This window comes from Hylobates moloch, unplaced genomic scaffold, assembly GCF_009828535.3.
Source record: "Hylobates moloch isolate HMO894 unplaced genomic scaffold, HMol_V3 SCAFFOLD_21, whole genome shotgun sequence".
Classification (NCBI taxonomy): domain Eukaryota; kingdom Metazoa; phylum Chordata; class Mammalia; order Primates; family Hylobatidae; genus Hylobates; species Hylobates moloch.
This window is the reverse complement of record NW_026652296.1, coordinates 28482323-28495912: the sequence shown is the minus strand read 5'-3', so window position 1 is coordinate 28495912 and position 13590 is coordinate 28482323. Positions and strand designations below refer to the sequence as shown.

The 13590-nt window shown below is 47.7% G+C and overlaps 1 protein-coding gene across 7 annotated transcripts in view; it reads left to right on the top strand.

The window, feature by feature from the left end:
- Positions 1-107: 107 nt before the first annotated feature.
- Positions 108-13590, top strand: part of POFUT1 (protein O-fucosyltransferase 1) — a 71459-nt gene continuing 57976 nt past the window's right edge. For all 7 annotated transcript variants that reach the window (XM_058432708.1, XM_058432709.1, XM_058432704.1 and 4 more), the window contains exons 1-4: positions 108-303; positions 2281-2402; positions 7489-7671; positions 8830-8942. In XM_058432708.1, coding sequence (XP_058288691.1) covers positions 180-303; positions 2281-2402; positions 7489-7671; positions 8830-8942 — 542 coding nt within the window. In that variant the 5' untranslated portion in view covers positions 108-179. The remainder of the gene's footprint in view (positions 304-2280; positions 2403-7488; positions 7672-8829; positions 8943-13590) is intronic.

Genomic DNA, 13590 nt, shown 5'->3' with positions numbered 1-13590 from the left:
GCTCGGGTCGTGGAGGGGGCGGTGCCGCGGGATCTCTATGGTCCCGCCCGCCCGCGGGCTAGAGCGGCCGGGGCGGTGCGCGGGCGACGCGCAGGGACCGCTGGGAGCGGGGCGGGCGCTCGCGTCCCTCCTTCCCTCCCCGACTGTGCGTCGCGGCTGCCTCGGGTTCCCGGGCCGACATGGGCGCCGCCGCGTGGGCACCGCCGCTGCGCATGTCTTTCCTGCTGCTGCTTCTGCCGCTCCCGGGGATGCCCGCGGGCTCCTGGGACCCGGCCGGTTACCTGCTCTACTGTCCCTGCATGGGTAAGGCCTCCCGAGCCCTCTGCTCAAATGGAGAAACTGAGGCCGGGAGCGGCAAAGCCTCTCCTCAGATGCGCCCAGAAACACCTTCACAGGTCCAGGAGAGAACCTCAGAGTGGGACGGGGCATGCTCTTCTCCTCTCTGCCCTAGTTGCAAGGGCACAGAGGGGCCAACGTGTCCAACTTTCCATTTGACAGATGAGAAAACTGAGGCTGGGAGAGGTTACGTGACTTGCTCGAGGTCTAAGCCAGCCCAGGGTCCAGTAAATGGAGTTAGTGGGGCAGGACTTGATGTCACTGACCCACGCTGGCTCCTGGTGATTTTTCATTCATTCAGCAAATATTTATAGGGCACCTATTCTGTGCCAGGCCCTGTTCTCTGTGCTGGGAATACCGCAGTGAATAAGATAAACTCCGTGTCCTTGTAGAACCTTCATTTTAGTTGGGGAAGGCAAACAATTGAGAATAAGTAGGCCAGGCGCGGTGGCTCACTTCCGTAATCCCAACACTTTGAGAGACCGAGGCAGGATCACTTGAAGGCAGGAGCTCGAGATCAGCCTAGGCAACAGTGAAAATACAATCTCAAAAAAAAAAAAAAAAAAACAGAGCGTGATATCGTGTGCTTGTAGTCCCAGCTACTTGGGAGGCTGAGGTGGGAGGATCTCTTGAGCCGAGGAATTCGAGGCTGCAGTGAGCTCTGATCGTGCCACCACACTGCCAGCCTGGGTGACAGAGTGAGACTCTGTCCCGAAACAAGCAAACAAACCCAAAAAAGGATAAACATAAAACAATAAGTACATAGTTTCATAGAGGATGATGAATACTAAGGGAAAATAAAGAGAGCAGGTTAAGGGAGACTCTAAAGGCCATGCCAGGTGCACAGTTGAAATGGGTGTGGTGGATCATCATTGTGGAAGTGGATGATCTTAAGGGCCCCAGTGGTTTCCAGACTCCTGATCATGGCTTTCAGGGCCCTGAATGATGTGGCCTCCACTGGCCATCTCCACAACTCCCTTCTCTGCTGATCCTCCAACTGCAGCCACACTTATCTCCTTTGCGTTCCTCACACATGCTCAGGTCTTCCCGTCTGCATTGCTGCAGGTGGCAGTCCCTATGCCTGGAATCCTCTCCTCCATTTCTGCCTGACCAGCTGTTTCCCATCCTTTAGATCTCAGCCTAAATGTCACCAGAAAGGATTTCACTGACCTCTACCGAAGTAATCTCCTCATTACCCTATCACCAAACTTTTTTCATCTCTTTCTGGGAATTATCAACATCTTTCATGTATTTGTTTACATGTTTAGTGTCTCTGCAGTGAACTGTGAGTGCCTTAGGGGCAGAGACCTTGTCCTTCTTGTTCATTCCTGTATCCCAGCACCTAGCACAGAGTCTGGCACATTGTGGCCTCTCAATCATATTTGTGAAATGAATGACATGCTGGGATTAACAAAAGGAATCACACAGGGTCCTTGCTTCTGAGGCATTCACAGGCTGAGGAATCAGACAGTACGAAGGCCAGGAAGTGAGCAAAGATATTTGAGGAAAATTGAAGAACTGAAGTAACTCAGAGCCAAGGTGGGAGGTAAAGGAGAGAGAGTGAGTATGGCAGGGGATTGGTGAAAGGAGCCTAGTGAATGAGGCATTCGAGTTGCCCCTCCATGTGCAGGTGAATGGAGATGGAGGTAGAAGCTCTTCTGGCTGAGGGACAGCAAGATCAGAGGCATTGGGTGGGGATGGGAATTGTAGAGCATGTTGGGGAAACAGCAAGAAACCTGGAGTGGCGGAAGCAGTTGTTGCAGGACCTGAAGAGCTTTGGATATCAGACCCAAGAGTCCAGAGTTGTTCTTATGCTGCCAGCTCCCCTATTTCTCCTTGGTATCCTTGACTTTCTACCCCTGGCTCCACAACCTTTCTGAGCCCTGCATGCTCTATGCCCTCCATGCCCCAGGCCTCACCTCACCCGCAATGTACCATTTCCAGGGCGCTTTGGGAACCAGGCCGATCACTTCTTGGGCTCTCTGGCATTTGCAAAGCTGCTAAACCGTACCTTGGGTGTCCCTCCTTGGATTGAGTACCAGCATCACAAGCCTCCCTTCACCAACGTGAGTATTTCCCACTGACCTTGGCCCTTCTCCGCCCTTCCTCAGTCTTGCTTACTTACACTTAACCCTCAAGTCCTCTGGGCTTTACCTCCCACTCCTCTGAGATTGCCCTACCTCCAGCCAGAACTGTCTTCACTGCAATAACAATGCCTAACAGCACCTGTTGTGTGCGGCTGCATGAGAATTAGCTCATTTCGCCCTCATCACTTGCCTGTGAGGAAACCGGGGTTTACAGAGGTTAGACAACTTGCCCAAGATCACACAGCCTGTGAGTAGGAGAGCTGGAATTCAAAGCTATCTTTGTCCACTCCAGAGCCTGTGACTTGAACGTAAAGCCTCCATTGCCTTCCCTGATTGGTCCTACCCTCTGTGCATTCCATTGGCCAAGGGTGGCGGATGCTATTATCAATTTTAAAGGAGACATGCAGGCACAGGTTATTTAATGACATGTCCAAGGCCACAACCCAGGTAGTCTGGCCTCAGTGCTGCCTCTCACCCCATCAAGGAGCTCCCTTGTCATGCGATGCTCACCGGCCCCCAGTTCCTTATTCTTTGTGTCTTCCAGTGACCCTGTGTCTTTGTTCGTATTGTATCTCCCGGAGCCTGGCAGTAGGAACTTAATTAGTATTTGATGAATTGACTTAATAATTTTTCAATACACATCAGAAATAATACTTAGTGTGAACAAAACACTTAATTTCATTCTTACAACCTTTTCTCTGCATAGATTTTACTTTTTCGTTTGCATGCCAGTATTTACAGAGGTTTTGAACAGCAGTCAAAAGCCAGAGTACCAGAGATCATAGTCTGACTTGGGTTCTTACTAGTTGCATGGCCTGGACAGGGTACTTTACCTCTTTGTGCCTCAGTTTCCTCATTTTAAAAGTAAGCTGGTAATGATTCTTGTTACCCTCTTGTGGTAAGGACTGAATGTGTCAGTGACAGTAACACGCCTTCAGTGTTGTCGTATGCCGCCTCCCTCTTAGAATCAACTGAGCTCATCAACGTACAGATCCTAGAGTCCTCAGTTAATGGAAACCATTGATGTTCTGATAATTTCGCACTCACTATTTTTTTTTTTTTTCTTGAGATGGAGTCTTGCTCTCTTGCCAGGCTGGAGTGCAGTGGCACGATCTCAGCTCACTGTATCCTCCGCCTCCCGGGTTCAAGCGATTCTCCCGCCTCAGCCTCCCGATTAGCTGGGACTACAGGCGCACCACCACGCCCAGCTAATTTTTGTATTTTTAGTAGAGACAGGGTTTCACCATGTTGGCCAGGATGGTCTCGATCTCTTGACCTCATGATCTGCCTGCCTTGGCCTCCCAAAGTGCTGGGATTATAGGCATAAGCCACTGCGCCTGGCCTCACACTCACTATTACAGTGTAGACATTGTCCATCCATCTCCCTCTGGCTTGCTTGCCTCTGTCTCCTTGCCTTCTCAGCCAGTTGTCTTTCCGAGTCCCCACTTCCTTGCTTTCTGTGGCTTACTAACCTGCTCCAACAAGGCTCTTCTTCGCCACTGTTAGCATTCTCACTGAGGTCACCAGTGACCTCCAAATTGGCAGGGGTTATTTCCCAGTCTTTCTCTCACCTGACCTCCCACTGGCACTTGATCCTGTGAGCCTCTCCTTCCTGAACTTCCCTGTTCCAAGACACCACCTGTCCCTGCTACAATCTAACCTCTCAGCATTTTCCTCTTTACACTGTATCAGGGGCTCCTTTCTCTCCACTCACTGTTTAGATGTTAGTGTTTCTCCTCTTTCTGTTTGCTTATTAGCTATGTGACCTCAGATGTTATCTAGATTCTGTATGCTTGGGTTTCTTCATAAGTAACCTGGAGATGGTTATATTCCTACCTCTTAGGATTAAATGTGCAAATCTATGTAAAGTGATGAGTGCAGTACCTGGCACTGTGTCAACATGCAATAAATATTAGTTGCTATTATTACCATTACTTGCTTTGCTATAAATATCTGTTGACTCCTGTGGCTTTTACTCTTCTCCGTATACCTCCCAAATTTATCTGTGGCCCAGACTCAGACTCCCCCATGATTACAGGCCTGTGTTTCTTTTTTCCTTTTTTTTTTGAGACAAGGTCTCACTGTTGCCCAGGGTGAAGTGCAGTGGCATGATCATTGCTCACTGCAGCCTCCATCTCCTCAAGCAGTCCTTCCACCTCTGCCTCCAAGTAGCTGGGATTACAGGCACCCACCTCCACACCCGGCTAATTCTTTGACTTTTAGTAGGGACGAGGTCTCGCTGTGTTTCCCAGGCTGGTCTCAAACTCCTGAGTCTAAGCAGTCCTCCTGCCTCAACCTCCCAAAGTGCTAGGATTACAGACATGAGCCACCACACCCTGTAGAAATTTTTTTGGTTTTGTTTGTTTGTTTTTCATTTTTGATGAAGAGTCTCGCTCTGTCACCTAGGGTGAAGTGCAGTGGCACAGTCTTGGCTCACTGCACCCTCTGCCTCCCGGGTTCAAGTGATTTTTGTGCCTCTACTCCCGAGTAGCTGGGACTACAGGCATGTGCCACCACACCCGGCCAATTTTTTGTATTTTTAGTAAAGACGAGGTTTCGCCATGTTGGCCAGGTTGGTCTCGAACTCCTGGCCTCAAGTATTCTACCTGCCTTGGCCTTGCAAAGTTCTAGGATTACAGGCAAAAGCCACTGCACCCAGCCAGAAATTTTTTTTTTTTCCGAGACAGAGTTTTGCTCTTGTCACCCAGGCTGGAGTGCAGTGGCACGATCTTGGCTCACTGCAATCTCCACCTCCTGGGTTAAAGCGATTCTACTGCCTCAGATCTCCCAAGTAGCTGGGATTACAGGCGCCCACCACCACGCCTAGCTAATTTTTGTATTTTTAGTAGAGATAGGGTTTCACCATGTTGTCCAGAGTGGTCTCCAACTCCTGACCTCAGGTGATCCATCCACCTCAGCCTCCCAAAGTACTGGGATTATAGGCGAGAGCAACCGCACCCAGCCAGAAATTTTTTAAAATCTAGAAAAATACTCCAGGCACAGTGGGAGGCGGGCAAATCACTTGAGATCAGAAGTTCAAGACCAGCCTGGCCAACATGGTGAAACCCGTCTCTGCTAAAAAGTTAGGTGGTCGTCGTGGCGCCCGTCTGTAATCCCAGCTATTCAGGAGGCTGAGGCAGAAGAATCGCTTGAACCCAGGAGGCGAAGTTTGCAGTGAGCCGAGATTGCATCACTGCACTCTAAGCTGGGAGACAGAGCAAGACTCCATCTCAAAAAAAAAAAAAAAAAAAAAAAAGTAGAAAAATATAAAGATGAGGCCGGGTGCAGTGGTTCACGCCTGTAATCCCAGCACTTTGGGAGACTGAGGTGGACAGATCACGAGGTCAGGAGTTTGAGACCAGCCTGGCCAATATGGTGAAACCCCATCTCTACTATAGATACAAAAAATTAGCCGGGCGTGGTGGTGCGTGCCTGCAATCCCAGCTACTCGGGAGGCTGAGGCAGGAGAATCGCTTGAACCTGGGAGGCGGAGGTTGCAGTGAGCTGAGCTCACGCCATTGCACTCCAGCCTGGGTGACAGGGTGAGACTCCATCTCAAAAAAAAAAGAAAATTACACGGATGAATACAACCACCAACCATATACCCACCATTAGAAGTGATAATTGTTAACACTTTCTCATCTTTGTTTCATCTTCTCTTTTTGTTAATAAAAGAAATAAAGCGTTACAGATAAAGTTGGTAAAAGATGAAGTCTCTTTTTGGCTCCTGGGGCTAGCCCTGTTCCCTTAACAAGTGTTGTGGATATAGTGTATTTGGTGTGACTCCTTTGATGTTCCTTCCTATACTTTGATTGTGGCACTGAGCATCCTGGTACTGATCTCCAGGTCCAAAGTGCAAGAACTTCTGTACTTCTCTAGAGCAAATAGTTAGAAGAGGAAGGTACATGAAAAAAACAAATTTTTTTTTTTTTTTTTTTGAGACAGAGTCTCACTCTGTGGCCCAGGCTAGAGTACAGTGGCACAGTCACACATCACTGAAGCCTCAACCTCTTGGATGCAAGAAATCCTTCCATCTCAGCCTCCCTAGTAGCTGGGACTACAGGTGTGCACCACCATGCCCAGCTAATTTTTTTTTATTTTTTGTAGCGACAGAGTCTCGCTATGTTGTCTAGGCTGGTCTTGAACTCCTGGCCTCAAGTGATCCTTCCACCTCGGCCTCCCAAAGTGCTGAGATTACAGATATGAGCTACCACACCTGGCCAAAAGGAGCATTTTAAATTCTATTAGATACTCACCGATCGGATCCCAAACTGGTTGCTCCAAAATGTAGACTTCTGCTACCAGCCATGTACAAGAGTGCCCATTTCCGCACAAGTTAAGCTTTTCAGTTTTTGCTAGTCTCATGAGTGAGAAGTAATTGATGCCTTGTTATAATTGTAATTTGCTTTTTCCTAATTACTAATGAGGTTAGACATCTTCTGAGTGTGTTGGCTATTTGGGTTTCCTTTGCTGTGAATTGTTTACCCCTAACCTTTGCCTATGTTTTATCTTGGCATCATTTGTCTTTTTTTGTTGTAGATCAGCAGGTGTTTTTTAACACGAGAGATGTTATTGTTTGTTCTTTAGTTTGCAGACTCTCCTCCTAGCCTGTCTCTATCCTAGCTTTGGTGTCTTTTGATGAAAACTTTTGTCATGTAGTCTGAACTGTCTTGGTCTTGGAGGGTTTTGGTTTTTTTGAGGCGGAGTCTTGCTCTGTCGTCCAAGCTGGAGTGCAGTGGCACAATCTTGGCTCACTGCAAGCAACCCTCACCTCCCGGGTTCAAGCAGTTCTCCTACCTCAGCCTCCCCAGTAGCTGGAACTACAGGTGCTCGCTACCACGCCCAGCTAATTTTCTTGTATTTTTAGTAAAGACAGGGTTTCACCATGTTGGCCAGGCTGGTCTCGAACTCCTGACCTCAAGTGATCAGCCCGCCTTGTCCTCCCAAAGTGCTGGGATTACAGGCGTGAGCCACTGCACCTGGCCTGGAGTGTATTGTTTTAATAAATGTCTAAAGTACCCACTGGGGCACTGAGACGGGACCTCTGCTCCTCCTTTTCCTGTAGCTCCATGTGTCCTACCAGAAGTACTTCAAGCTGGAGCCCCTCCAGGCTTACCATCGGGTCATCAGCTTGGAGGATTTCATGGAGAAGCTGGCACCCACCCACTGGCCCCCTGAGAAGCGGGTGGCATACTGCTTTGAGGTGGCAGCCCAGCGAAGCCCAGATAAGAAGACGTGCCCCATGAAGGTGGGTCCTGTGGGTTCGGGGGCCCTTTCTTCCTGTTCCATGTCCTCTAGGCCCCCAAGACTATGTCATGGCAAAATGTGGGGAAAAGCACCAGAAGGACTTAGAGTAGAAAGATGGAGATTTAAGTCCTGTTTCTGGCATTTGTTAGCAAAGCGGCATCACCTTGGGCAGAAGACTTTGCTTCTCTGAACCTTCATTTCTACCTACGAAATAGAGATGCCAGTCCCTGCTCTGTCTCACTCTTAAAGTGTCATGAGGGCCAGGTGAAAAAGTGCTTGTAAACTGCAAAGTGCCACATCAGTAATAATAACTAATATTCACGTAGCACTTACTATATATGTCAGGTACTATGCTAAGAGCTTTATATGTATCAATTCATTTAATACACTATTCCATGAGGAAAATACTTATAATATCCCCACTTCATAGAGAGGACATCGAGGATGGCACAGAGAGGGTCAGTGTCTTACCCAGGATCACACAGCAAACAAGTGGTAGAGCTGGGATTCAACCTTAGGTAATTTGGCACCATTGTCTACCCACTTAACTTGAATACTTTCCTGCATCTCAGCAGGTAAAAGAGAGGCTGTCATATCTTATTAGAAGAAATTTATACATTTCTGGCACTTTGGAAATAAGGCAACCCCCAAATATGTCTTTTGGTGTATGTGCTAAAGTCTTGGGAAGGTGGTTGGAAGAACTATGAAATTTGAGAAAGGAGACCTGGCTCACAGCCCCAACAGTGCCCTTACTTGCTGTGTAACCTTGGGTAAGTGTCTGACCCTCAGTAGGCCTTGGTTTCTACCTTGAAAATGAAGGCATTGGATTAGCCAGTCTTGAATGTCTCTTGAAGCTCTAGTCCTTGGTTCAAAATCCAAGGTCTGCTTCTCCCCAGACCCTCATCAGTGCTGCTGGATCAGCAGGATGTGACATGTGAACAGGATAGACTCTCCTGCTGGCATCCAGAATTGAAGCCACGGCACTCTCCTCAGCCCCTGGCCTAGGAATTACAGAGTGACATTTCTCCAAGGCCATCCTGTGAGAGTGTTTTGGCCTGAGTCAAATCACCCAGCTTCCCCCACCTACACTTCCCTGGCCCCATTCCCCAAATGGCTTTCCCTCCCTATCAGTAAGCCTTCCACCACTCTCTTTCTGCAGGAAGGAAACCCCTTTGGCCCATTCTGGGATCAGTTTCATGTGAGTTTCAACAAGTCGGAGCTTTTTACAGGCATTTCCTTCAGTGCTTCCTACAGAGAACAATGGAGCCAGAGGTACTTGAAGGGGGTAGTGTTTCTGGGTTTAGGGGAGGCGCATGGAGCTCATGAGCATTCAGCACCTTCTGGCACTCTCCCCGTCTTCCCAACTCTGATGTATGAGACCAAAGGTGCAGGTGCTCTGTCTGCTGAACTTGGAATCCTGTGTGATCTGTTCCCATCTCCATGCCTGACACGGTGGAACATTGACCCGCCATGAGGTTGAGAAAGAGTTTATCGGTTGATAAGGGATGTCATAAAAAGAACATTCTGCAGTCACATGAGTCTCAATTTCCTCCTCTAGGCGTAAGAATCACTCCTGTGTTACCTTACTCTTCCCAAGGTGAAACTGGAAGCAGCTTCTAGAGAACAGCTTCAGGTGCAGACTGAGAAATGATGTCATCCTGATAATTACTGGACGTGTTTATTAATTGCACCCCATTAGCCCCTATTTTTTAAAAAAAAATAGGTTAGCAGGGCATGGGTACAGGCCATGAAACATTTATAGGGTGTCTGTCACGTGTGAGACATAATAATCAGAGGCCAATGGTGATGTGTGAAAATGCGGATGACCAGCCCTGGTTTTCTAGGAGCTATGGTCTCATAATGACAATAATCAGCATAGTGTACTTGTCCTTAATGTTATAGCATGGCAGGAAAGATCATGGGCTTAGAAGGCAGACATTGGTTAGGAGATGCAAGGAACATACTAATTCATGTGTGGTCAAAGCACTTGGCATTTAATAGGCCAAAGGTAAACAGATGTAGAGAAATGAGTCTCACGCCTGTAATCCCAGCACTTTGGGAGGCCAAGGTGGGTGGATCACTTGAGCCTAAGAGATCAAGGCTGCAGTGAGCCATGATGGTACCCCTGCACTCCAGCCCAGGTTACAGAGCAAGGGCCTGTCTCAACAAAACAAAACAAAACAAGCACAGGCCAAGGAGTGAGATAGTCCTGAGCCCTGAGCCAGCGCTGATGGTATCTGCCTCGTAGTGCGTGAAGTGCATGTCATGCACTAAGCAGCCAGCCAGTGTTGGCTGTCACTGTTATTACTCACATGCTTTATTTTATTTAAGCCTTTGAGATAGTTCATGAAGTGGGTATTATTATCAATTTCCATTTTATAGGTGAGGAAACTGAACCCAGTGAAGTTAAATAACTTCCCAAGGTCATTGAGCTGTTGAGTGGACAGCTCGGGTCTGTTTGTAAATCTTTAATAAATAACAACAGCTAAGATTCATTTAGTGCCTTCTATGTGCCAGACACTGTTCTAAGTCTTCACAGGTATTGACTCACTTAATCTTTCCCTGAGTCTGTGGGTTGTTACTGCCATCTATGCTTTACACTTAGAGAAATTGAAGCAGGAAGGAGTAAGGTCCCTTGCCCAAGGTCATAAAGCTTGAAGTTGCAGAGCATGGTTTTGAACCCAGGAAGTCTGAATCCAAAGCACCAGTTACTTTATATATTTATATTTGAAATGGGTCTTGCTTGTCTCCCAGGCTGGAGTACAGTAGCATGATCATAACTCACTGTAACCTCAAATCCTTGGGCTCAAGCAATCCTCCCCGCTCAGCCTCCCAAGCAGCTGGGACTGCAGGCATGTGCCACCACGCCTGACGAATATTTTGTTTTGTTTTGTAGAGACAGGGTCTTGCTATGTTGCCCAGGCTGGTCTTAAACTCCTGGCCTCAAGTGATCCTCCCACCTCAGCCTCCCAAAGTGCTGGGATTACAAGCATGAGCTGCTGCGCCCAGTCCCAAAGCACCTGTTCTTAGTCACCGTGGATTAAATAGCTGTGCCTTTAACAGCTGCCAGTTCCTTTCTGGGACTTGCCTTTGGACCTAGTTCATGTGCTACTGAGGATCCTCAGTCATGGCAGATTTAAATCTTCCTCATTGTTGATCCCAGATAGCACACTCCCATTCTCTGCCTGCATGGTTCTCCCCCATTCACCTCCGAATGACCTGGAGCTATTGCCAGAAGGCAGACCTGCCCTCAAAGGATGGAGATTTGCCCATATTGACAATATGCCAGGAGAAAAAAAAAAAAAAAAGCCACCAACTCTAAAAGCAGCTCCAAAAGCAAATTCCAAAAAGCTAGAAAAAGCACACAATCCTAGTAGGAAGAGACAGGACAATGGTGCATGGGGAGTGTTGTTGAAACACTTGTTTATTGCCCTATAGCTTTGTTTGAGTTCATTGAGTTTTAAGAATTACATGAGGGTTTGAAGAAGTTTGTGCCTTACAGCCAAGTTTTTGGGAAAGGAAAATTAGTAGGGAAGATGAGGTCCCTGGAGGGAGTTTGAGTGAGTTGATGGTCCCTTGGCAGCTGCCTGCCTTCCTTCAACATATATTTAAGAAGCACTTCCTGAGTGTCAAGGGCTAGTTTGGAATGCTGGGGATATAGGCCAGAATAAGGACATGAACAAGGCAGGGAATGAACAAGGCCAGAATAAGGCAGATAAGGTCCCTGCCCCAATGGAACTCATAGTCTAACAGGGGAGATAGCGAATAAACTTTTACATAGGATAGTTCCAGAGTGACATGGTGCTTAGAAGGATGTAAACAGGTGGTATGTGATTGGCAGGGCTAAGACCAGAAGGATGAGAAGGAGCCAGTTGTGTCAGAATTAGAGGAAAAGTAGTTCACAGCAGGAAGTCAGGAGCAAAGACCCTGAGGCAGGAATAAGCTTGGTATGGTGAAGGGGCAGAAAGAAGGCAGTGTAGTATGGAGTGAGTGAGAGAATGGTAGGATGTTGCTCTCATCTGTTGCTACATAATGAATCACTACAAAACTTAGTAGCATAACAACAAGTTTTTGTTTTGTTTTTTTTTGGTTTTTTTTTGAGACGGAGTCTCGCTCTGTCACCAAGGCTGGAGTGCAGTGGCGCGGTCTCGGCTCACGCCAGCCCCGCCTCCCTGGTTCATGCCATTCTCCTGCCTCAGCCTCCCAAGTAGCTGGGGCTACAGGCGCCCGCCACCACGCCTGGCTAATTTTTTGTATTTTTAGTAGAGACGGGGTTTCACTGTGTTAGCCAGGATGGTCTCGATCTCTTGACCTCGTGATCCACCTGCCTCGGCCTCCCAAAGTGCTGGGATTACAGGCGTGAGCCACCGTACCCGGCCAACAACAAGTTATTATTATTTCTCATGGGACTGTGGGTTAACCGGGCTTAGCTGGGCAATTCTTTTGGGTTTTCATTCTTCCATTTTCTTATGGAATCCCTGCTGTACACAGTTTAAATTCAGGTTAAACATCTTATTTCTTGGAACGAATAACCTTTATTCTTGCAATGAATAGCCTCAGTAAATGCTTTTCTACTTTCTGTCTTTGAATTTCTCTAGGTATCTCATAGGTACTTAGGTATCTCATAGAAGTGGAATCATACAATATTTATCTTTTTGTGTCTGGCTTATTTCATGTGACATATTTCATGTGGCAAGATTCATCAGTGTTGTAGCCTATATCAAAATTTTAGTCCTTTTAAGGCTGAATAATAGTTCCTTGTATGTATATGCCACATTTGTGTATCTCTTCATCTATTGATGGACACTTGAGTTAGCTGGGCAGTTATTGCTTGTGGTCTCATGTGGCTGCAGTCAGCTGTCAGCCAGGGCTCAAGTTATCCTTTTTTGGTAGAGATGGGTGGGGATCATGCTCTGTTGCCCAGGTTGGTCTTGATCTCTTGGCCTCAAGTAATTAACTGCCTTGGTCTCCCAAAGTGCTGGGATTACATCATGAGCCACCATGCCCATCCAGGGCTCAAGTTGTCTAAAGGCTTGACCAAGGCTGCGTGCAATGGCTTACACCTGTAATCCCAGCACTTTGGGAGGCTGAGGCGGGTGGATCGCTTGGGCCCAGGAGTTCAAGACCAGCCTGGCCAACATGCCAAAACCCCATCTCTACTAAAAATATAAAAAATTAGCTGGGTGTGGTGGCACACACCTGTAATCCCAGCTACTCAGGAGGCTGAGGCATGAGAATCACTTGAACCTAGGAGGTCGAGGTTGCAGTGAGCCGAGATTGCGCCACTGCATCCCAGCCTGGGCAGCAGAGCGAAACTCTGTCTCAAAAAAAAAAAAAAAGGCTTGACTGAGCTACATATCCAGGAAGTCCCCCTCACGTCTGGTGGGTGATGCTGCTGTCATCTGGGAGCCAAGCTGGGGCCACCAAGAAGCATGTATACACATGACCTCTCCATGTGGCTCGGGCTTCTTACAGCATGGCACCTGTGTTCTGAGAGGGAGCATCCAGGGAGTGAGTGTCCCAAGAGACAGGAAATAGAAACTGCGGGCTCCCTAACAACTGAATCTGGAAACCGGCACAGTGTCACTTCTGTCGGGTGCTATTGGGAGGAGGCAGAGCCCACCTAATGGGAAGGGGTTCAAAGACTTGACCACTTCTAATCTGCCACACAGGAAAAGAGATCAGAGAGGTGGGCAGGGATCAAAACACGCGGGTTTATAGGCCCTGTGAGGCAGCCTGCTAAGAAGCCTGTGAATGATTAGTAGGGATGAATTTGAATGTGTATGAACATTTAACATTAAACATTTCTTAAGATACAGGATACTTCCTTGCTATGCAGATTTGTCCTTGGGGAGGAGAGAAGAATGGAATCAGAGAGTGAAGCTCTTCCCAGGCTTGCTGTGCTAAGATTAGGCAGTTG